Consider the following 23,949-nt stretch of genomic DNA (forward strand, 5'->3'; position numbering starts at 1 on the left):
TACTTCCAACAACAAAACTATATATTCCCAATTTGGTGTTTAGAAACAGAATCATCTGAATGTCATAGATACAACACATAAGCAATGAATGCTTTGGTCACCACGGAAGGCTTAGGGCTTTTTTTTTTCTATAAAGTAGGTGACCCCATTTTTATAAAACTGGTGTGAATTGCAAGCCATGGTAAAGGCAAAAATAGTTGAGGTGAAAAGTTATTCAAGATTTTCCCACTGCAGTGTCTAACTTGCCTGTTTCTGAATAAACATTTAAATACCTTACCCTGGATACCACTTAGCGTGTTGTTCCCAAGGGTCTTCACTGGGCTTCCAATCAGTTAGCCCTCCTCCACAGTGAAAGCATTTTACTTTATCACCTTCCCCTAAAAAAAGACACAAGTAAAAATACATGTATTTGTGCAATTAGAAGCTTACGCAAAAATACCCCCTTTAACACCATGAAACTAATCATTTCTAAATTACATGTAAATCTTATAGCTTCAAAGACGACATTCAAATTCACATCTAAGTCAAAGACATGATTGAAGAGGAAATACACAGTAAACTCACTGATTCAATCTGAGGTATTTTACAAAAGGCGAAAATAAAACTGGCCAATTTTTATGTGAAAAATTACAATTGTTACCTTCTTTCTAATGTGTCATTTGGGGCCACCAATACTACACTTTTTCAAACTGTGAAACTTTAACAGTACTTAGCATAACAAAATTACAAAGTAAGTTTCTCTAAGGTTATAGCTACAGGACACTAAACAAGCCTTCAAGATTGCTGTAGGAGACGATGTAAATAAAATACTGAAATAAATAATATTTTGCATTTGGGCACTACTCAATCCTAAAATAAATGGGTCAGATATATAATGGTATAACTTTCCTGAATACACCTGGAAGCCATCACACTAACGGCCCTTCCTGACAAGTTTACAGCCGTCCGTTTGAGAAGTGCTTATTTGAAGCAAGAAGGCATCATACAGGACAGCTTTCAAATATACAGTCTATATACAAAAGGCAGAGATCAATTTTAATATCAGCCAAACTAAACTCTTTAATGTTAACTCTTTTTTATGAGGTGTAGAAAGAATGCATGTAATACTTGTACTGAGCACATACAGTAGGTGCTCAATTAATTAGAGTTACTGTCAGACCCATTCTTGTATCAAGGAGATCTATCATCTTTTGCATGTCATCCTTCTCCAAAAAACAATCACATAAAGGTAAACATAACTCACAATATGGTTGTCTTTCTCCCATACATGTAGTGGTTACATTGCAGATTCAACATAAGGGTTCGCAGATTAATACTGATATAAATAATCATGCCAGCCTACACCTAAATATTTACCAGTTCGAGGGGCTAAAGGCATCTACTTTTTAGGAGCACTGCAATAGTTGGAAACTTAGTTATTAGCCTGGTTTAATAAGAAAGTTTACCTAAAGCATAAAATCCAGCTCTTGCAAGCTGCTCCTTGTTAACTGAATATATCCACGTCCCAAAAGTAATGATCCGTGCTTCATAATCTGCCATGGCTGGATTTCTTGGAACATTTGTTGAATTTGGGAAATTCCTATCAGAACTCACAACATCAGATTCACTTCGAATGTTAACATTCCGGCCCAGAACAAAGAAGCAGTTAGGAAAGTGTCGCCTGTGTTCTGACCATGCACGATCACAAGGTTCCCAATTTTTCAGTTTTCCACCACAACAAAAGCACTGCACTTGATCATCAATACCTGTGTAGTAGAGTCCAGCACTAGCTAACTCTCTTGGGGTCAAGTGGGCATAGTCTGGCCAGTTCTGAAATGACTTTAATCTAGCTTCTTCACTATACATGGCAGGGTTCCTCGGGTATATGGTGTCTGAAATATCTACGACCTGTCCAGTTCTCAAAAGATAGTCTGCATGAGTCTCGGATGGCCTGTCTAAAACAAAATGATTTCTGTTTCCCAGGTAGCTTTCCGCCTTATACTGACCATTTTGGATACCCGGATTTGTAGGTTGTGCAGCAGTATTTTCAAAATAAAAGCCATTGATAAATCTGCAATTTGGGGATACTTTCCTGTGTCTTCCAACTGCTGAGTCTCCATATTGCCATCTATCTATTGCTGCATGACAACTAAAGCACCGCACGGTGTCTCCTTCACCAGTATACAGAAAACCAGCTCGTGCTAGCGTTGATGCGGAAACAGGACTACTACTTGGAAAATTAGCAAAAGTTTTTAATCTATTAAACTCTTCTAGAAATTCTTCATCCTTATCGATGTCTGCAGGTACACAAGTTTTAGATCCTTCAAAACTGTTAAAAGTCATCTTCTCTTGAAAATAGGACTTGTCCACCTTTTCTAAAAAGAGAACATTACATTAGGAAATCCAAAATGTGAAACACAGGCAATATAATTTTGATATTAGGAGCTAACAAATTACTTACTGATGACATAAAAGTAATTACACAATCTCTAAGAAACACTCTAATTCCAAATACTAGAGCTCTATATTACCACATGATTCAAGCTATAAAGTAAAACCTAGCATTTTCATTTTTTAGAGGAAAGTAATATTTAAGCAGGTAAAATAGAACTATTCATTTTTAATTGCTTATTTTACATAAATGTGGAAACTATGTGATACAGAATATATTAAAATTATTAACCATGTAAAATTATTAATTAGGAAAAACAAAAGCATAAAATATGCAGATTCTTAAACTCTGCGTAATTGTTATAATGGATCATTATATATTCAAGGCATCAAAGTTCAGTTTTTACAATTTAAAAAAAAGTATGTTCAGAATGTTAATGAATAAATTTTTAATATTTACTTTTCTGCTTAGCAAAAGGTTGAGTTTTACTCACAATATTGGTTCCAATATGTCCTTTTTTTTTTTTTTTAAAGGTTTTATTTATTTATTTATTTGACAGAGAGAGAGAGACAGCGAGAGAGGGAACACAAGCAGGGGGAGTGTGAGAGGGAGAAGCAGGCTTCCCACGGAGCAAAGCGCCCGAAGCGATGCGGAGAGCCAGATGCGGAGAGCCCAAGGCAGGGCTCGATCTCAGGACCCTGGGATCATGATCTGAGCCAAAGGCAGATGCTTAACAACTGAGGCACTCAGGCGCCCCAGTTCCAGTATGTCCTTTCAGGGCATCAAATGTTTCTGATTTTCATGCATATGAAAATGGGACTCTTGTAGTCCGTTTTTTGTTGGAATCGGATCATTTAGGATGTATATATTACTGCCCTCTAGAGGGTAGCTCAGGAAAAATACTAAGTATGTGTAGACCTTAATTGCAGGTACTTTTGCTATCAACTTCCCATAGTCAAAAAACAATCTGTTCAAATGGAAGAGAAGTACTACCACAGCCTCATCAAAGCTGCCAGATTACAGCTGTGTAACATTTAACCCAGATAAAATACTAAAAGGGACTAGCTGGGTTATGAGAAGGGTAGCCAGATAAATTATCCTCCAAACTTGGACACCTTGGAAAGTGAAAAATAATGCTGCTAATAATTACACTGGGACAACAGGCATAATTCAGGGTTGCCTCAGGCAAACCTGCTTCTCCAGAATCTCACACTGTTCCTAATACTCTGCTCAGTACATGCTTGGGGAAAAAAAAAAAAAAGACGGTCACAATAATTCTGTCTCTACTTTGTATGTGCATTAATTGATTTCTTGGGAAGAATTAGCAACCCCTGCATTATGTTGGCACAATAGGTCTTGGAACATCATCTCGGAGTAATGTTCAACGCAAGGCTTCTGTCTTGCAGGCTGGCAATAAATTTCAGTCTTTCCTGGCCTTGTCATTTACAATGGTAGTAATTCATATATACCACAAGAGCTGAGATATATCTGCATACAACAATTTTTGGAAGATAGACTCCATGACTCTTCATTATTGTTTCCCAGATATCTGAAAACATTTTGACACTAGCGTCAAGACCCCTTGCTCAATCAGCATAAGCTGGATGACAAAAATCAAGATTCAAAGAAACCAAGGCTGGCTGACAGGCTGAGATGAAATTTAATAGGGATATTAAACATTACGTTCTGACTTTAGAAATCTGTTGCACAACTAAAGGAAAATGGAAACTTGGTTTGGAAAGAAGTCATGTGAAGGCAAACCTCTAGATTAAAATCTTGGGATTTTAGCTAATTAAAAATTCCATTATGAGGGGCTGGCTCAGTTGGTACAGCATGAGACTCTTGATCTTGGGGTTGTGTGTTCAAGCCACATGTTGGGCATAGAGCTTATTTTAAAAAAAGTTCATTATGAGCCAACATTACATAGCTACTAAAAAAGAAACTTAAAGCAACTCCAGGCTGCATTAATGTCCAGATGTACAAGGTCCAGATCCAATTCAACTACACATTGAATATTATTTTCAGTACTGAAAACACTTCAGAAGGAACATTAACAAAGTGTCGTATCTATAGAGAGCAATCGGGATGATGAAAATGGTGTCCAATGAGGAACAGGTAGAAGAGCTGAGAGTGTTTATCTCAAAGGGAAAAAAAATGTGGGGAGAGGGCTGTAGAGGAAAGAATAATTACCATTAGCTATCTAAAAGGCTGTTATACAGGAAAGGGATCCAAATTCAGTGTAGCCTGAGGACAGAAGTCGAGTCAATGAATATAATTATAGCCAGTAGATTTTAACCCAATACGAGGAACAGTTACAACAATCAACAGCAGTGCAGAATGGATTGGGGGTGCCTTGTAGATTTCTCCCATCATGAGAAGGCACTTGGGCATAGAGTAGGAGGCAGGACAAAACATTTCTAAGTCTATAATGACCCTGAAGAATTAATGCTCAATATAATCCAGAACATATGAAAATTACCTTCTCTGAAGTGCTAAGTTTTATTTCTCAGGTCAATCAAAATAGACAGAAGTGTAAAATCAAGGATCTATTCTCATTTTGCAATAGCAGATATTTGTATGGTTCAAGTAGTCACCCCATTTCAGATATTATTACATAAAACTCCATCATTCAATAATAGCAGGAGAATCTCTATTTGAAGCTTTCAAGTGGAGACCTCATCTTCCCAGGGGTTATTTCCATGCTAATAGTTTGGATTTCACTGTTTTGAAAAGCAGATATTTATTCAGAAGCACCCAACTGAACACTACATATACATTATCAGAGTGTGAGCTTTTGTTGAAGGGTGCGAAAGCAGAATTACCAGAGAGGTTAAGGGTGAAAGGGAGAAAAATGACTGACAACAGATAGAAACCTTGGGATTGGCAGAAGGCACCAAAAGAAAGGGATGAAAGAGAGGATTTTATTTATAAAGGATTTAAGTGAAATGAAGGTAGAGAGATGATATTTAGAAAATAAGTATATATGGAGCACAGGAATTGTGAATAGAGAAGAAAATGGGGTACGGATATTGGAGAAGGGTGATAAAAAGCTTTGGATGTGAAAAGGTCTAAGTGCAATAAAGTATGCTGAGATCATTTAAGGCTTCTTTGTGAAAGCACACTCATGCTCTGTATTGGGTAAGCAGAAAGGTAAGAAGGCACACAGAAAAAGATGTCAAAGAAAGCTCTGTAATTAAAGGGGCTAGGCAGTCAGTAATCTTGAACGGAATGGTGGTTGGGAAAAATGGTACTATGGAAGCCAACAATGGCACAGAAAAAATCAGCAAGCAGTGCCACATGCATGGAAAATTTCAAGATCATGAGATGTTGTGTTTAAAATATACACATACCAAAAAAATACACGTACATGTACATATACATACATACACAGCACACTTATACATTTAGCATAGTCAACTGAGTAAAGATAGCCACATAAAACCCACCTACTGGTATCTGCACACAATACAAAAGTTTCTACTTCTCCTAGGCTTTTATTACTGAAGTTGTCAAATATATAGAAAAAAGGTTATTTTAATGGGGAAAAGGACATAAAGTAAGATATACATTAGATTGCCACTGCATGAAAACATATACTTACGGATAAGACTTGTTTTTGTTTTTTTGTTTTGTTTTTTAAAAGATTTTATTTATTTATTCATGAGAGACAGAGAAAGAGAGGCAGAGGGAGAAGCAGGCCTCTTGCTGAGCAGGGAGCCCGACGCGGGACTCGATCCCAGGATCCGGGATCATGACCTGAGCCGAAGGCAGATGCTTAACCCTCTGAGCCACTCAGGCGCCCCCCAAGACTTGTGGTTTTTTTTTAAAGATTTTTATTTTATTTATTTGACAGAGAGAAAGAGTGCACACATGTGCACACGAGCAGGGACAGAGAGAGGGAGAAGCAGGCTCCCCACTGAGCAGGGAGCCTGATGCGGGGCTTGATTCCAGGACCCTGAGATCACGACCTGACCCGAAGGCAGATGCTTAACCAACTGATCCACCCAGGTGCCCCTGGATAAGACTTATAAGGTAATTTTTTTAAAGTAAACTCTACCCCAAACATGGGGCTTGAACCCATGACCCCGAGATCAAGAGTCACATGCTCTGCCAACCGAGCCAGCCAGGCATCCCCCCTTTTTTATTGTAAGGCAACTTTTATTAAGTGGGTAAATTAGGTTAGGGTGGCAGGAGTACAGGTGATCCTTTTCTCCAGAATGTCTTTTTTTCCCCCCAAATGTCTTTAATAATATTTTCACTTACAGTCTCTCAGGTTGGCGCTGTTGGCCTGGATCAGGAGCCCAGTCATGGGGGAGGTGGATGGGCTAACTGCCCCCTCAACCTCCTCCACTGGAGCCCTGCAGAGAGGAGGGAGGGAATTGTGCCTCTACCGGCTACACTGCCAGACCAGTCCTTGCTGTCCTGTGAAGCCCTGTGGAGCTCAGCGGAGCTGAGCACTGAGATCCAAGCTGACTCTACAGATGCATTTGGTGAGCTGTGGATTCCTGGCCTGTGGCTGAGTGTGCGCATGCGCCCACCTAGCACTCCACAGAGGCAGCCCGGCACTCAGCCGGACTGTGGCTGCCAGGGCATCCTGGAGGTGAAGAGTAGGTCTGACAATGAATTTCATTGGTTTTTTGCTAGAAAGAGCAAAACTTGGACATTTTGAGTTTTATGGATTACTACAACATGTTCATAAAATACCTAATGTTGACAATTTATTAGGCCATGCAGATTTCCAGGGAGACTTACTACCTATAAATAACGATAATTATCACAAAGGTATTTCAACAGACAACCCACTACTTAGGATTTTTATACAAAAGAAGGGAGAGGCAGATAACAGTGCTTTTGGTACAGACATGCTAATGAAGAAGGAAAATGTTTTAGTCAATGCATTGTGTTCTGTCAACCACAGAAAAAAGCCACATCCAGTCATTGGTATGCCCCAAGACGTTAGACCTGCATCTTCTATTACAGACACAAATATTCTCCCAGAAACACATCATAGGGTTAGTTTATCTTTACAAACACAGCACTGAACATTCTCTAGGACTCTATAGCCAGGATGGTTTCAGAAAGCCCAAGGGAGACACCACATGGCTTAGATAAGTCCCAGGGATCTTTAACATCCTGGCTTATTCCAGATCAGGTTCACAGCACACGGTTACTGGATATTAATGATGAAGTTTTAGAAGTTAATGGCATAGAAGTTTCAGAATAGAGTTTTGATCAAGTAATAGGATGACTGTAAACAGCTGCAATCTCATCGTAACAGCGAGACAAGTAAACCAGAATAACGTTAGGAACAGTAGGACTTTGGCAGCTCTAGCAAATCTACTGATAATAATAGCCTTCTTTGCCATCCACAGCAAATTAAACCATACGTTGACCAAAGGATGAAGACGACATTATTATTGAAGATAATGGTATGCTACAGAAGATTCCTAAAGCTGTTCTCACTACCAGAAAGCCTGGAATGGTTAACACACATAGAACAAACTTCGTTTCAAGTCTGGACAAAATGGTTTTATCCTTCTAATTGAGTTTAACATCCCTAGCAAGTTGCATGAACAGAATTTGAAACACATGTACCAGATCAAAAACTCTTAGATTATGGAACAATCATTATGAAATCATCATTCGAATGTTTTCTGAATAAAGATGTCGCTGGACTTGTAAATATGGCAGGACTTGTAAATATGGCTAGTCGAAGAACTTTTAAACCTCTGAGTCAATGACCTGGAACAGGCATGAGAACAATAATGTTGCAAGTTTAAAATGTTATTAAAATAAATAGAAACAGAAAGTAGATTAGTGATTGCCCATAGCTGGGGCAGGAGGGGAATAGGGAGTGACTGCAAATGGTTACTGGGTTTCTTTTCAGAGTAATGAAAACATTCTAAATTAGGCTGTAGTGATGGTTGCACAAATGTGAATATACTAAAAGCAACAGAACTGTACACTTTAAAATTAATTTTATGGTAGGTGAGATACATCTTGATAAAGCTGTTTAAATGCTAGTTTGGCAATTGTTAGTATAAACTGGTGGATCAGAGGTGATTTTTTTTTAAAGATTTTATTTATTTATTTATTTGACAGAGAGAGACACAGCGAGAGAGGGAACACAAGCAAGGGGAGTGGGAGAGGGAGAAGCAGGCTTCCCGCCGAGCAGGGAGCCTGATGCGGGGCTTGATCCCAGGACCCTGGGATCATGACCTGAGCCAAAGGCAGACGCTTAATGACTGAGCCACCCAGGCGCCCCTCAGAGGTGATTTTTAATTAAAAAAAATTTTTTTTAAGTAAACGCTACGCCAAACATGGGGCTTGAACTCACAACTCTGCAATCAAGAGTCACATGTTTCACCAACTGTGCCAGCCAAGAGCGCTGGATCAGAGGTGATTTTAAGGCTAAAACAAAGGGAGCTTTGCTAAGGAAATTATGTGCTTTTTATACAGAAAACTAGATGTTACTATACATTTTCAGAAGTAGGTGAGAGGGGCGCCTCTCCCTTTCCCACTCCCCCTGCTTATGTTCCCTCTCTCGCTGTGTCTCTCTCTGTCAAATAAATAAATAAAATCTTAAAAAAAAAAACAAAAAACAGAAGTAGGTGAGAGGACAAAATCACTTCTATGTGAAGTGGTTAAATATTTAACCACTAATATTTCTTTCAACTACATTCTTTAAATTCTAATATGAAGTCTAATTCTTATCTCTTTTGATACTCTGAGGACCTTAGTTCTTCTCAATATTTTATTTAATGTTCTTCTGTTCCTAATCGTTACAAATCATTTTCTGAAATGCATTTTTTTCTAACTTCTAAGAAAGCAAACCAATTGGCTGTTTTTAGGAGCTTCTTTCCATATTATAAAGCACTGAAGCTATGTTCCTGAATTATGAAATTCTGTGGGTTTTTAACATTCACTTTGTTCATCTTATGGCTTACATATTTATAAACTAGTTCCAAATAGATATAATTTGTTATGAAGTGCAGTTAATTGCACTGACTCTGGTAATATAGGAGACTCTCCTTTGATTCTTATCTTCATTCCCTCTCTCATTGCAAAGCATTCCTTTTGTTGTGTCTACATTTATGTTAGTGTGCTTTTGAACTCTTTTAATGTATTCAAGTAGTGTGAATTGTTTTGAATACAAAATACACATAGATTAAAAAATTTTTACACACAGGACAGATTTGTGTACTTTTTTTATACAAAGATTTTAGATCTTCAGTGGGATTATTACAGGATCACTGACTACACTTTAGGAGAAAGTTGTGGTATTTATTGTTGACAGAGTTTATCATCATATTATTTTCATTAGGCTATTTATTTCTCGCATATCCACTTAGAACAAATAAGAGTAAGGCTGCCAACTTTCATTCTTTGCCTGACTTCTTGGGTATTTATCATTGTACAATGTGCACAAGCACTACAGTATGCATGTACATAAAAATTAAGAATATCATGAAGTACATAGGTTCCCTACAGTTTATGTGTAATTCCCCCAAAAGCTATTTATTAATTTATTATTTTATTTTGATTAAGTAATCTCTGTGCCTAATGTGGGGCTCAAACTTAGGACCCCAAGATCAAGAGTCACATGCTCTACTGACTGAGCCAGCCAGGGACCCTTACTAATTAATTTTATGGTAGGTCTACGAAGGGTGCCTTTTTAAATTTATTTAAAAAAATGTATTTATTTATTTGGGGGGGAGGGGTGGGGCAGAAAGAGTCTTTGAAGCAGACTCTGTGCTGAGTGCAGAGCCCCATGCAGCCTTGATGCCAGGCTTGACTGATCTCACAACCCTGAGATACGACCCGTTTAACCGACTACGCCACTAAGGCGTCCCTATGCATGCCCTTAGAAACAGTTGTGTGCTATTAAAACACTGAAAGAATCAAATCACTACATTCTGAAGGGCATATTCTCTAAACAGTGTAAAAAGAAAAAAAAAAGGGAAAGAAAAAGAAAATCCTGATTAATTGGGGGAAAAAAAAACCCTCTAATGTTAAAGCAATAGAAAAAATCCCATGCAGAGAGAAGTATTTTTTGTGAGATTTAATATTAGAACACTATTCAGAAATGTATTAAGCTTTTTAATAAATACCTGCCTTACTTGAAACAAAGATTAATAATTTTTTTAAAGATTTTATTTATTTATTTGACAGAGAGAGACACAGCGAGAGAGGGAACACAAGCAGGGGGAATGGGAGAGGGAGAAGCAGGCTTCCCGCCGAGCAGGGAGCCTGATGCAGGGCTCGATCCCAGGACCCTGGGATCATGACCTGAGCCCAAGGCAGATGCTTAACAACTGAGCCACCCAGGCGCCCCAAAGATTAACAATTTTTTTAAAAAGTTGTTTGGCAGCCAATTATTACTTGGCTTAGGCAATTTTAAAAAACAACGTACTCTATAATATCATGAGTTTCAGTTATCACAGCATCTTTGAAAATATAAGTAAGCAGTTTCATATGTGTACCAGACAGTGATGAAAGTCTGCAAATTAATACAAATTTATTTAAGATGGCTAACTAGGAAACTGTCTCTGATGACTGAAAATTAACCACTATAAATACCTATTAAAATTTTTTAAGTCAAGGGGCGCCTGGGTGGCTCAGTCGATTAAGCGTCTGCCTTCGGCTCAGGTCATGATCCCAGGGTCCTGGGATCGAGCCCCGCACCGGGCTCCCTGCTTAGCGGGGAGCCTGTTTCTCCCTCTCCCTCTGCCGCTCCTCCTGCTTGTTCCCTTTCTCTCTCTGTCAAATAAATAAATAAATAAAATCTTTATAAAAAAAGAAACAAAAATTTTTAAGTCAAAATAGCACCTGAGTAATAAATCACCATTCTTAACAAATAAGTAAAAACCTTTAGTGTTTTCTTTTTTTTTCTTCTATGAAGCTCATAGATCTCTATAATCTATCTATGCTTCACTCTTCTGGTCTCTGGAAGAAATTTATCCAATCACTACAGGCTCACTTAATGAACTACAAATTCTTTTCTTTTTTTTAAGATTTTATTTATTTGAGAGAGAGCACCTGAGAGAGCACAAGCAGGGGGAGCAGGAGAAGGAGAGGAAGAAGCAGGCTCCCCACTGAGCAGGGAGCCCGATGTGGGGCAGGGCTCAATCCCAGGACCCCAGGATCACGACCCAAGCCAAAGGCAGCCGCTCAGCCAACTGAGCCACCCAGGTGCCCCTGAACTACAAATTCTTAACGTTATTCCTGCAACGAGGGGCTTTGTTAACCTCTCATCATGAAAAAGCATTTTTTAAGTAATTATATTGATATGGCACAATACAAAAGGAACTAAATGATTGTTACGGGTTGAATTGTGCCCCCACAAAAGATAAGTTTTAAGTCCTAACCACTGGTTAGGAATGTGAACTTATTTGGAAATAGGTTCTTTGCAGATGTAATCAAGTTAAGATAAGGTCATTAGGATGGGCCCTCATCCACTATGACTGAAGTCCTTATGAGAAGAAACACAGACACAGAGGCACGTAGGGAAGATGGCCATGTAAAGATGGAGGCAGACTGGAGTGATAATGCATCAAAAAGCCAAGGAACAACTAATGATGTAATGTATGGGGATTAACATAACAATAAAAAAATTTTTAAAAAAGCCAAGGAACACCAAGGATCAGTGGCAACTCCAGAAGCTACAAGAAAGGCAGGGGACAGATTCTCCCTAGAATCTTCAGAGAGAATGTGGCCCTGCCAACACCTTCATTTCCAATTTCTAGCCTCCAGAACTGTGAGAAAATAAATTTGTTGTTTTAAGCCACTCAGTTTGTGGTACCTTGTTATGGCAGCCCTAAAAAAACTAATACAATGATGTTAAAAATATGACAGGAATTATGCAAGCAATATATCCCGATTAGCTCCCACTGCAGCACTATTATGCTTAAATACATTAAGTAATTAAAGTCATCTGTTTAAAACTCAGAAAATGTAGTTTTTAGAATCTCACCTATGACATCTTTGCTGATTCTTCCACTCAAAACCCCAGAATGATTACTCTTTGTGCCACTACTATATCCTCTACACAATTTGCTGATGCTCCAAGTTGTACTAGAACAAGATCTGGGAATTTCTGCATGCATGTCTGTATGTGTGTATATATGTAGTACATTGTTAGAATGAAGGTCTTTTTTGGCAAGGACTGTGTCTTATCATACCTGTATTCCCAATGCCTAAGGCAACGCACAACATGCAATACTGCTTAATAAATGTTGGGCAAAAGAACAAATGCTGAACCACCTCTATTAGGTTACTGCTGTTATTATGCCACATCCTACCCACCATCTCCCCTGGACACTTGAGATCACCGTGAGCACTAAAAATTGTTAATATATGCCTAGGAAATGTGAATAAAATAGGAAATACATGCATACCATGCAAACAGTATAATTCTTCAGTGATAAAAACCTATACTAAAATCACATTTCAGGGGCACCTGCCTGGCTCAGTAGGAGAAGCATTTGAATCTCGATCTTGGGGTCATGAGTTCAAACCCCACCTTGGGTATAGAGATTACTTAAATAAAAACTTTTTAAAATTCACATTTCAAAAATGTTATAGGATTCAAAAAATTTTTCATAGTAACAATCAAAATTTTATGTGTTCACCATAAAACACCATCATAATTTCAAATTTATCTTAAGATTCTTTCTTATTACATGCAGAAATATTGTAAGTTTTGCTCATTAGTTGCCTTTCCCCCTATAGAAGATCCAGCACAGAGATCTTTTTTTTCCCATTTATTATTTTTAAAATTAATATATAACGTATTATTTGTTTCAGGGGTACAGATCTGTAATTCAACATTCTTACACAATTCACAGTGCTCACCATAGCACATACCCTCCCCAATGCCCATCACCCAGCCACCCCATCCTCCCCCCCCTCCACTCCAGCAACCCTCAGTTTGTTTCCTGAGATTAAGAGTCTCTAATGGTTCAGCACAGGGATCTTTTAAGATAAGAAACATCCTCACTGACATAAAAAGGAGGCCAATCCCTCTTTTAATTAGTATTAGCCAGTTAGTTCCCTGTTTACAAATAGCATTTTGAGGGGCGCCTGGGTGGCTCAGTCATTAAGTGTCTGCCTTTGGCTCAGGTCATGATCCCAGGGTCCTGGGATCGAGCCCCCGCGTCAGGCTCCCTGCTTCGCGGGAAGCCTGCTTCTCCCTCTCTCACTGTGTCTCTCTCTGTCAAATAAATGAATAAAATCTTTAAAAAAAATAGCATTTTTACAAAGTTGTAGTATGTACGTAAATTTATCATAATATTAAGAAACTGAACTTTTAAAAATGATATGCCCTGAACAAAAAGAGTGTATCACCTTTAAAGTTCAGCTATATTTACATAAAAATTCAAATTTTAGTCAAATTGTTTCTTTATACTAGTAGGGTTCTTCAAACCATGAAGCCTATTTTAAGTCATCTCTATACCCAATGTGGGGCTCAAACTCACGACCCTGAGATCAAGAGTCACATGCTCTTCCAAGTGAGCCAGCTAGGCACCCCTCTTTCAACTTTAAATTAAAAGGTCAACAAAACATTTTTGAGGTTAATTACATTCAATCAAATCAAAAGTTCATTCCCTAAAATTAAGCACTATAGCCATTCAAATAACTAAATGGCTTTTTTTTTTTTTTTTTAAAAATTTTTTTTTTTTTATTTGGGACAGAATGAGAGAGAGAGAGAGAGAGCACACGAGAGGGGGGAGGGTCAGAGGGAGAAGCGGGCTCCCTGATGCGGGACTCGATCCAGGGACTCCAGGATCATGACCTGAGCCGAAGGCAGTCGCTTAACCAACTGAGCCACCCAGGCGCCCCACTAAATGGCTTTAATGAGCACTTAGCTCATAAGCTCAGTCAATAACCTGAACTTATGAATACTGCTATATACAATATGTGCTTGATCATGAAACCTACTTCTGTAAACACCTGCAAGGGCATACTGAGAATCAACAAAGAGAATATCAATTACATGTTCTATACTTGGTTTATAAAGTCATAGTAATACTTAAATTTTGAGCACAGACCTCTAGTCTTTGCCTAATTATTTATAATAATTAACTCCACCGGTACAGTTGCTCAGAATGGACACACAGTAAGGTATTCCCTCATCTTTTAACAAATTATGCAACTGTGTTCCCCAAAACACTGTTTTGAATGAGGAATACACAGGTTTGGGGCTCAATAATTCACTGAAGGCTATTACTATTATAATATTATACTATCACTATTACTATTATTCCCTCTTCCATTTCATTGGAAACTGTTCAGAACTTAAGCAATTTACAGTGCTTGCTAATCAGTTGCCTTTGATTAAAAAACAAACCATCTACAGTCCAAACCGTAGATCCATGACATAATTAATACTATTTACGCTTATTCAGAGCCCAGATTAAAACCGTTGCTAAAATTGGAACAGGCAGGAAAAAAAAATCTCAAGATGGATATTAACTCAATCTTTAATACAAATATTTTCCTTTTTATTTTTTAAAAAATTTTAAAGATTTTATTTATTTATTTGTGGGGGAGAGAACACAAGCAGGGTGAGGGGCAGAGGAAGAGGGAGAGGACTCCCCACTGAGCGTGGAGCTGAAACTGCTGATCCCAGGACCCCGAGACCATGACCTGAGCCGAAGGCAGACGCTTAACCCACTGAGCCACCCAGCCGCCCCTAATGTTTTCTTTTTTAAAAGAGAGGAATTAAAAAAGAATCTTACTACCCAGGCTGTGACCTTTAGTATATTTATCCTTTCAGAACCTTTTCTGTGTGCATATTATAAATATTTCTAGAGGGGATTTATTATACATGGTATTTTATAACTTGCTTTCTTTCTTTTTTTTAAAGGTTTTATTTATTTTAGAGAGAGAGAGTGAGAGCATGACAGCAGTGTGAGGGGCAGAGGGAGAAGCAGACTCCCCACTGAGAAGGGACTCCCCAATGCAGGGCTCGATCCCGGGACTCCAGGATCATGACCTGAGCTGAAGGCAGACGCTTAACTGACTGAACCACCCAGAAGCCCTTTTTTTCCATTTAATAATATATCATAAGCATCTTCCCACATCAATCTTTATCTGGATTAGAACATTATTTTAAATGGATGACTAGTACATGACTATACAAATGTATCATGACCTCATCAAATCATATTTTTCTTTTTTTTTTTTTAAAGATCCCATTTATTCATTTGACAAAGAGAACACAAGCAAGGGGAATGGGAGAGGGAGAAGCAGCCCCCCACCGCCCGCCCGCTGACCAGGGAGCCTGACATGGGGCTCTGGGATCATGACCTGAGCCAAAGACAGAGGCCCAACCCAATGAGCCACCCAGGCACCCCTCAAATCATATTTTTGAACACTAATTTTAGATGTATATTTTTAAAAAGAGACAATACACACATGATCAAACAATTCAAGAAGTCACTTCATTCATGCTACCCTGTACCTTAAACCCTCTGGTATTCCTTGAAGGGTTTCAGAACAAGCCTTCCCAAAATATGCCACTTCGGCATGTGGATTACTTTAAGCTGAAGTCAATCAAGGCCCAAAGAGGAAAAGCTTTTACCTTCCCCTTAACTGCCTAAAGGAATTTAGATAAAGGGCTTGGTCCAGGAAGAGAAATCAGAGATAACTACAAAGAATTTGGGCTAGGTGTGCTTAAGCTGGGGGAAGCTCTGCAGGGCCTGGAGATCAAACTCCTCTCTGTGTCCCACTCTCTCTGTATGGCCTGGCAAACATTTGTTTATCAAACATTTGCTCTTCCCACCTTCTTGTAAACTGTCTTCCTCCCCTTTGAAGTCTCAGACCCCTATCCCCCTTCTCCTGAGCTCAGGATGGCATATAAGCCTCAACCACCTGACTGCCTGTGGCTCTCATGTTCTTATGTGGCTTCTGTATGTACTTAAATTTGTTTTGCTCCTGTTAATCTTTTATATCAATTTACCAGCCAAAGAACCTAGAATAGTAGAGGAAAAAACTTTTCTCCCCAACAGTTGGTGAGCCAAGCAGGAGCAACTTTACTGACTGATCACTGCTTGCTCCAGGGCTATGGCACCTGAGAAATCTGGCACCTCTGATAGGCATGGCAGAAGGTAAGAATTCTTACCATGTCAGTCTTCTGGATCTCTGCCTGAAGGGTCCAGTGGAAATGAGAGTGGTGCAAGTCCTTTTTTTCCTTTTCTAAATTTAGATTAGCAGGAAAAAATATTTGTGAAACTAGTTCCTTGGGTATAGCAACTCTGGTAAAGATCTGTTATGAGTACTCTTGATTTTTTTTTTTTTGAGTACTCTTGATTTTTATTGATCCTTTTCCTCCCAGAGACTGTCACTGTTTTTCTTTGTCTCTGTTGCGTTTTGTCATAAGAAGGAAGACCATAGGGTAGAGAACACAGGCATAGGCCCTGTAAGTCTGCTGTTCAAGCAGGCCTCCCTGATTGGTGAATTCATGGTTCTCACCAGACCGGTGTCTGTTTAGACAAACTTTGTTGTGGGTTAATGAACACATGAGGTAAAGGCTGTTGCTAAGAAACATCTCGGAAGCCAAAGCCACAAGACTGGAGGGCATGGGTCAAGTATTTAAGAGCTATTACAGCACTGGCCACCTAATCCAAAGACTCCTGTATTAGAATAAATTGGAACAGGTTAGATTTATATTAGGTCACCTGCCAATCTCAAAGAAGTTTCCATGCAAGTTACTCTGTAAACTACTACATGATCCCCAAACCAGTGGCACATCCCTCTTAGGTATTAGTTTGGCTCTGAGAGACCCAAGGCTTAGCTAAAGCTGTTAACATACATATATAAAACGCTGGATGAAGTTTTCCTTTTGTCTTGTTCTAAGTCTTGAGAGCGTGGCTGTGTGACCAGTGAGAATACTGTCTCTTGTCTCTGCCAGCCAGAAGATGCACATACCAGTGTGCATCTTGGTGGCCAAATAGACTGGGGTTCTGAGACATGAAGTCACAAGCAGCACTCTTTTCATCTAACGTGCCAGCTCTCAGGGGAGTCTGTCATAAGGGATCCCAGTCCATAAGGGGCTTTTGTCATGTCAACCTTCATTGTTTTGTTAGTGTTGGAAAAATCCCATTCTGGTAGTGCCTGGTGGGTGTCAGATTAGTGGGTCTGGGACTGGAGGTGTTCTTGTGGGAAAACAGAGACACTGTTTTCACACCATTCTTACAGCCTGTAACAACAAAGGGCTTTACTTTCTTAGACTATCTTTGGGAGTGAACTTTCAGGATCTTGTAAGGACTGCATCTTTTGCATTCTCTTGTGGGATACCTCTTGCATCCTTGGTTAAGCCATAAAAAGGCTTCCTGATCTGAACCGCTGTCAACATTAATAGATGCTACTTGTTGGGGCACCTGGGTGGTTCAGTCAGTTAAGCATCTGGCTCTTGATTTCCATTCAGGTCATGATCTCAGGGTCATGAGATCGAGCCCCCATGTCAGGCTCTGTGATCAGCAGGGAGTCTGCCTGAGATTCTCTCTCCTCTCCCTCTGTCCCTCCCCGCCCCATGTGTGCTCTCTCTCAAATAAATAAATCTTAAAAAAAAAAAAAAAATAGATGCTACTTGTCAATGGCCAGATGATGGATCTTCTGAAATGAAGAAGTTCTATATTTGAAAAAAAATTTTTTTAATGATTTTATTTACTTATTTGACAGAGAGAGACACAGCGAGAGAGGGAGCACAAGCAGGGGGAGTGGGAGAGGGAGAAGCAGGCTTCCCGCTGAGCAGGGAGCCCGATGCGGGGCTCAATCCCAGGACCCTGGGATCATGACCTGAGCCAAAGGCAGATGCTTAACGACTGAGCCACCCAGGCGCCCCTGAAAAAAATTTTTTAGAGAGTTCCCATCCTAAACAATTGTCTTCATGGTACCTATGGGAAGACCAAATTAAAAAGTAGACACAAAGACACAGAAGAGCTAGCCTTAGAGACTCCCTTAACAAGATGTAAGAATAGAAATTAGAATAAAAACTAAAGTCCCTAGTATGAATTCCCCTTCTTAAAATCTGGCCCATCTCTTCAGCAAATTCCTTTAGCCCCCAAAGCTCCTTCACCTTCCTCAGAAAATTCCTTAAAACACCTAGCTGCTTATTTCAGCTTCCCTTTTCCTACAAGATTTACAGGGTGCACTCCAGCATGATCTCTAAGCCCAGGATAGACAGGTTACTCATGTAAATACTAAAAGTCAGAAAATAAATTTAACAGAAGCACCCAGGATGGACAATCATGCTCAGACATAAGGCTTATTTTGCTGGGTTCTATAATCAGGCTCCTCCAGCTTCCAGCCTTCCCATGCAATATCCCAAAGAATTCATGTCCCCTGGACAGCAGCCCTTTTAAATTATAAAAAGCCCTTTTACCTCTACTTTCAGGAGCCTACCAAATTTAAAGAGGAATTAAAAAATTAATGGCCATTTACAACCCCACTCAGAGGGATCCTGTTTGGCTAAGTGGTATTCTTTCCACCCATGATTATGCTGCAGTTATCAGACAAACCAGACCACCCCCTGAAAACCTCCCCCTGCCTGGAATTTCTCCTAGGCCCTCCTACAAATATCAACTGAAGGTGATGTCTGGGGGCTGAAAGGGAGGCTCCTCCCCTTAAGATGAATTCAAGGTTGAATTGTACACTAAGAAAGAAGGCCTTTATTAAAACGTTTTATACAGACTTTACAAAGGCATACTGCATTAAACTCGGAAAATGCTTGCTGTCTATCTGACAAGCATTTAAAAACTGAAAAGATATTTAAAATATTTTTTTTCAGGGGTGCCTGCCTGGCTGGTTCAGTTGGTAGAGCATGCGACTCTTGATCTCAGGGTCATGAGTTCAAGCCCCACGATGGGCGTAAAGCTTACGTAGCTCTGTGGTAGGAGACTGGCCAGATTTAAAGGTAATATTCAGAGCCTGACAGGAACTGTTTTGGCCTCCTCCCCTAAGTTAAAATAAAACTATGTACCCAGAGGGAAAGAAAAATCTTTTAAAGCCCTTGTGAAAGGATTTATGGGTGGATCAACCTACGAGACCATTTAAGTTGCAACCCAATTCTTTGAGGAACTGAGAGCACCTGTCCTTATCTTACAAATCTTTGCAAAACTAGAAATGCAACTCTAGAGGCAATTCAAAGTTCAGCTATTCCTTTTTACCATTCCCAAAACCTCTATTTATCTCACAAGGCTTGTAAATATTGGCCTTAAGAAACCAAAATCTTTCTTGGAGGAACTTGCACTCTTTCCCTGTGCCTTTGAGATGTAAGTGTAAACTCTTACATAGACCATCCCCAGTTCCTAAGAGTGGTGTGACAAAATGGCAGGGGGGACGGAGACCGTTTTAAAATACAAACTGCGAGCTTTGCGCAGCGGCAGTATCACAGCCGAGGAGGTATATGTGAGGTGCAATTGTTGCTAATACAAACTGCTAAAAAGGCTTTTGTGCCCTAACTCTAGACTGCAGCCTCCTTAAATATTACCTGTCAAGGACAAATAACAGATCTTATAAGTCTTCTCCATAAATATGAGCAAAAAAGCTTCTATTCAGGTAAGCTAAACTTACTCTGTTTTTTAAGATTTTTTTTTTTTTCAGAGCGAGAGAGCGTGCCTACATGCAAGCATGAGCGGGGGAGGGACAGAGGGGGAGAGGGAGGAGGGGAAAGAATCTTAAGTGGACTCTGCCCTGAGCATGGAGCCTGGCGGGGGGCTTGATCTCACGACCCTGAGATCATCACCTGAGCCAAAACAAAAAAGTCAATAGCCACCAGGTGCCCCCCAACTGTTCTTTTATAAACTAGTGAATTTTGCATTATCATACCCACCTCATGGCTAAAATGCCCAATGTGGATCTTGAATTCACAACCCCAAAATCAAGAGTCACATGCTCTATCGACCGAGCCAGTGAGGCACCCCTCTCATAGTTAAAATTTTAAAACAAAACCTACAAGGTCTCTAATTGTATTTGTGTATATGTTTATCTGTGTGTTGTAGATGGGTGGCATTTTCTATCTCCGGATGGTATTACTAAAATTAATTTGTAAAAGAGCTCTATTTAATTGGCTTAAAATTAAGTGCTTATAAATTAAGTATCCCTAAAGTTCTCAGGAATATAACAGAAATTAACCCAAATGCTTCTCAGGTCCATGTGATCTGGAAAAATATTCAGTACCGAAGTCAGTTAAAGTTCATTAGTTTAAGATAGGAGTCTACTTGAGACTCTCTTCCTCTCCCTCACGTGGGCTCGCTCTCTCAAATAAATAAATAAATATTTAAAAAATAAAAAATAACATAGGCATGTCTTTAGAGTTATCAACACTGAATATAATGCAGACATTCAACTTCTATTCTGCCTAGGTTTGCTAGTCAAATAAGTTCATGTTTATTTTTTTTAAAGATTTTATTTGACAGAGAGAGACACAGCGAGACAGGGAACACAAGCAGGGGGAGTGGGAGAGGGAGAAGCAGGCTTCCCGGCGAGCAGGGAGCCCGATGCCGGGCTCAATCCCAGGACCCCGGGATCATGACCTGAGCTGAAGGCAAACGCTTAACGAATGAGCCACCCAGGCGCCCCAAATAAGTTCATGTTATAGCTTTTACAAAGTTTGTCAGCAAGAAAAATAGCTTGGGATGATGGCTGTCTAATGTCTCATGAAGTTTTGTGACTAGTCTAAACATAACTGTTGGGAAGCAAGTGATTTAGACAGATGTGAGATGTAAGTGGGATAAGAATTTTCGGTTGAACTACTGAGCGGTAACTATATTTTACAGTATGTGTACTTAAAAACAGCTTCTAAAATCTTTTTGGTAACTTTATTATTTTATGTTTTTTAAAAAATTTTATTTATTTATTAGAGAGAGAGCACAAGCAGGGAAAGCAGCAGGCAGAGGGAGAGGGAGGAGGAGGCTCCCCACTGAGCAAGGATCCCCATGCAGGGCTGGATCCCAACACCATGGGATCATGACCTGAGCTGCAGGCAGACGCTTAACTGACTGAACCATCCAGGAGCCCCCTTTTTGGTAACTTTAAAGTTTAGAGTTTTGCTAAGTTAAATGATGGAAGTTTACTGAATATCTAATTTCCAAATAAGATAAAATAATGAAACATTAATTACTGAACATAGGTTTTTATCTAGTTTTGGCTTCCTATTAGAGATAGACTAAAGATAAATATGGGTCTATTAGTAAACATGTCTTACGCCACATTAAAAGACTAAAATGAAGAAGCATATGCTTCTAGGAATTATGAAATGTACTCATAAATTTGCCACTCTAAAAGAATACTGGTGTAACAGATAGTTCATAATTGCTTACTGCTTAGTTTTAACTAGAAAGAAAAGCAGGTTGTGTTTTTGGCTAAGAAAGTGCATGAGGTATGGAAATGCATTTGTGTTCCGGGGAAAAGAAAGTAAATTTGTCCTGAAGTTAAAACTGGTTATTTCAAAATGGGAAAGGTGAAAAGGACAAATAGAAAGTTGGGAACAGAGAGAGAAAGAGAAAATTCTACCTCGTGTAATCAAGCTGGCTAAAATTGAGTTGTTGGGGCACCTGGGTGGCTCAGTTGGTTAAGCGGCTGCCTTTGGCTCAGGTCATGATCCTGGGGTCCTGGATCAAGCCCCGAATCAAACTCCCCGCTGAGCAGGGAGCCGGCTTCTCCCTCTCCCTTTGCCCTTCCCCCCTGCTCATGCTCACCCTCTCTCAGGCTCTCTGTCTCTCTCTCAAATAAAATCCTAAAAAAAAAATAAATTGAATTGTTATTACAAGGGTTTTTGTTTAATTTTATTTTTTTTAAAAGATTTTAGGGGCACCTGGCTGGCTCAGTTGTTAAGCGCCTGCCTTCGGCTCAGGTCATGATCCTAGGGTCCTGGGATTGAGCCCCGCATCGGGCTCCCTGCTCGGCGGGAAGCCTGCTTCTCCCTCTCCCACTCCCCCTGCTTGTGTTCCCTCTCTCACTGTGTCTCTCTCTCTCAAATAAATAAAATCTTAAAAAAAAAAAGATTTTATTGGGGCACCTGGGTGGCTCAGTCGTTAAGCGTCTGCCTTTGGCTCAGGTCATGATCCCAGGGTCCTGGGACGAGCCCCACATCGGGCTCCCTGCTAGGCAGGAAGCCTGCTTCTCCCTCTCTCTCTCCCCCTGCTTGTGTTCCCTCTCTCACTGTGTCTCTGTCAAATAAATAAATAAAATCTTAAAAAAAAATAAAAATAAAAAAAAGATTTTATTTATTTGAGTGAGAGAGAGAGAGTGCATTAGCAGGGGGGAGGGGCAGAGGGAGAGGGAGAAGCAGACTCCCTGCTGAGTAGGGAGCCAGACACAGGGCCAATCCCAGGACCTGGAGATCATGACCTGAGCTGAAGGCAGATGCTTAACCAACTGAGACACTCAGGAACCCCACAAGGGTTTTTTAAAAAAGCTTTAATATCTATACTATATGATGTAAAATTAAAACTTAATTTTTGTTCATTTGCTAAAAAGACAATGTTTTCTTGGACTATTGGTCTGCTAAGAGATTGTGAAAGGTTTTTCTTTACCTTTTCAGTTATCTTCCTAGAAAGCAAAGATTTTGTGTTTTATCAAAATAATTTTCTGTGCTTTATCAGCTCTTTGACTGGTTTTGCTCACAACTATGTAACCTTTTGTATTTGCCTTTAAAATCGTTTGTCACTCTGGGGGCGCCTGGGTGGCTCAGTTGGTTAAGCGACTGCCTTGGGCTCGGGTCATGATCCTGGAGTCCCTGGATCGAGTCCCGCATCGGGCTCCCTGCTCGGCAGGGAGCCTGCTTCTCCCTCTGACCCTCCCCCCTCTCATGTGCTCTCTCTCTCTCTCTCATTCTGTCTCACATAAATAAATAAAATCTTTAAAAAAAAAAATCGTTTGTCACTCTGGTTAAACAGATAATTAATGTTTCATAATGATCTCAGATCCTATTTAGTCAAATCTTTTAAAATATTTTGGTATTTTTGGGGCGCCTGGGTGGCTCAGTTGGTTAAGCGACTGCCTTCGGCTCAGGTCATGATCTCAGGGTCCTGGGATCGAGCCCCGCATCGGGCTCCCTGCTCGGCGGGAAGCCTGCTTCTCCCTCTGACCCTCTCCCTGCTTGTGTTCCCTCTCTCGCTGTCTCTCTCTGTCAAATAAATAAATAAAATCTTTAAAAAAATAAAATAAAATAAAATATTTTGGTATTTTTGACAAAGTTCCCAAAAATCAAATTGTAAATAAAGTCTTTTTGACCTCAAACTAGTTTGGGGATTTTTCCAAAGGGCCCTTTTGAACCTCTCAAAAGATTTGCTCTCTCCTTATCGAAAGAGAGATATTTTATTTTATTTTTATTTTTTTAAAGATTTTATTTATTTATTTGACAGAGAGATAGAGAGCACAAGTAGGCAGAGAGGCAGGCAGAGGGAGAGGGAGCAGACTCTCCACTGAGCAGGGAGCCCGACGCGGGGCTCGATCCCAGGACCCCGGGATCATGACCTGAGCCGAAGGCAGCTGCTTAACCGACTGAGCCACCCAGGCGCCCCAAAAGAGAGATAGTTTAACTAATTAGGCTTATTTGGTATGTTAAATTA

The 23,949-nt window shown here is 39.8% G+C and overlaps 1 protein-coding gene and 1 pseudogene across 2 annotated transcripts in view; one reads left to right on the top strand and one right to left on the bottom strand.

The window, feature by feature from the left end:
* XIAP (X-linked inhibitor of apoptosis) overlaps positions 1–23,949 on the bottom strand; it is a 53,967-nt gene that overhangs the window by 15,933 nt on the left and 14,085 nt on the right. For both annotated transcript variants that reach the window (XM_032391379.1, XM_032391380.1), the window contains 2 exons: positions 1,446–2,354; positions 278–377 (listed from right to left, as the gene is read on the bottom strand). In XM_032391379.1, the coding sequence (XP_032247270.1) occupies positions 278–377; positions 1,446–2,322 (977 nt within the window). In that variant the 5' untranslated portion in view covers positions 2,323–2,354. The remainder of the gene's footprint in view (positions 1–277; positions 378–1,445; positions 2,355–23,949) is intronic.
* On the top strand, positions 6,479–8,453 carry LOC116623861 (annotated as a pseudogene).

Source organism: Phoca vitulina, unplaced genomic scaffold, assembly GCF_004348235.1.
Source record: "Phoca vitulina isolate PV1807 unplaced genomic scaffold, GSC_HSeal_1.0 scaffold62, whole genome shotgun sequence".
Classification (NCBI taxonomy): Eukaryota; Metazoa; Chordata; class Mammalia; order Carnivora; family Phocidae; genus Phoca; species Phoca vitulina.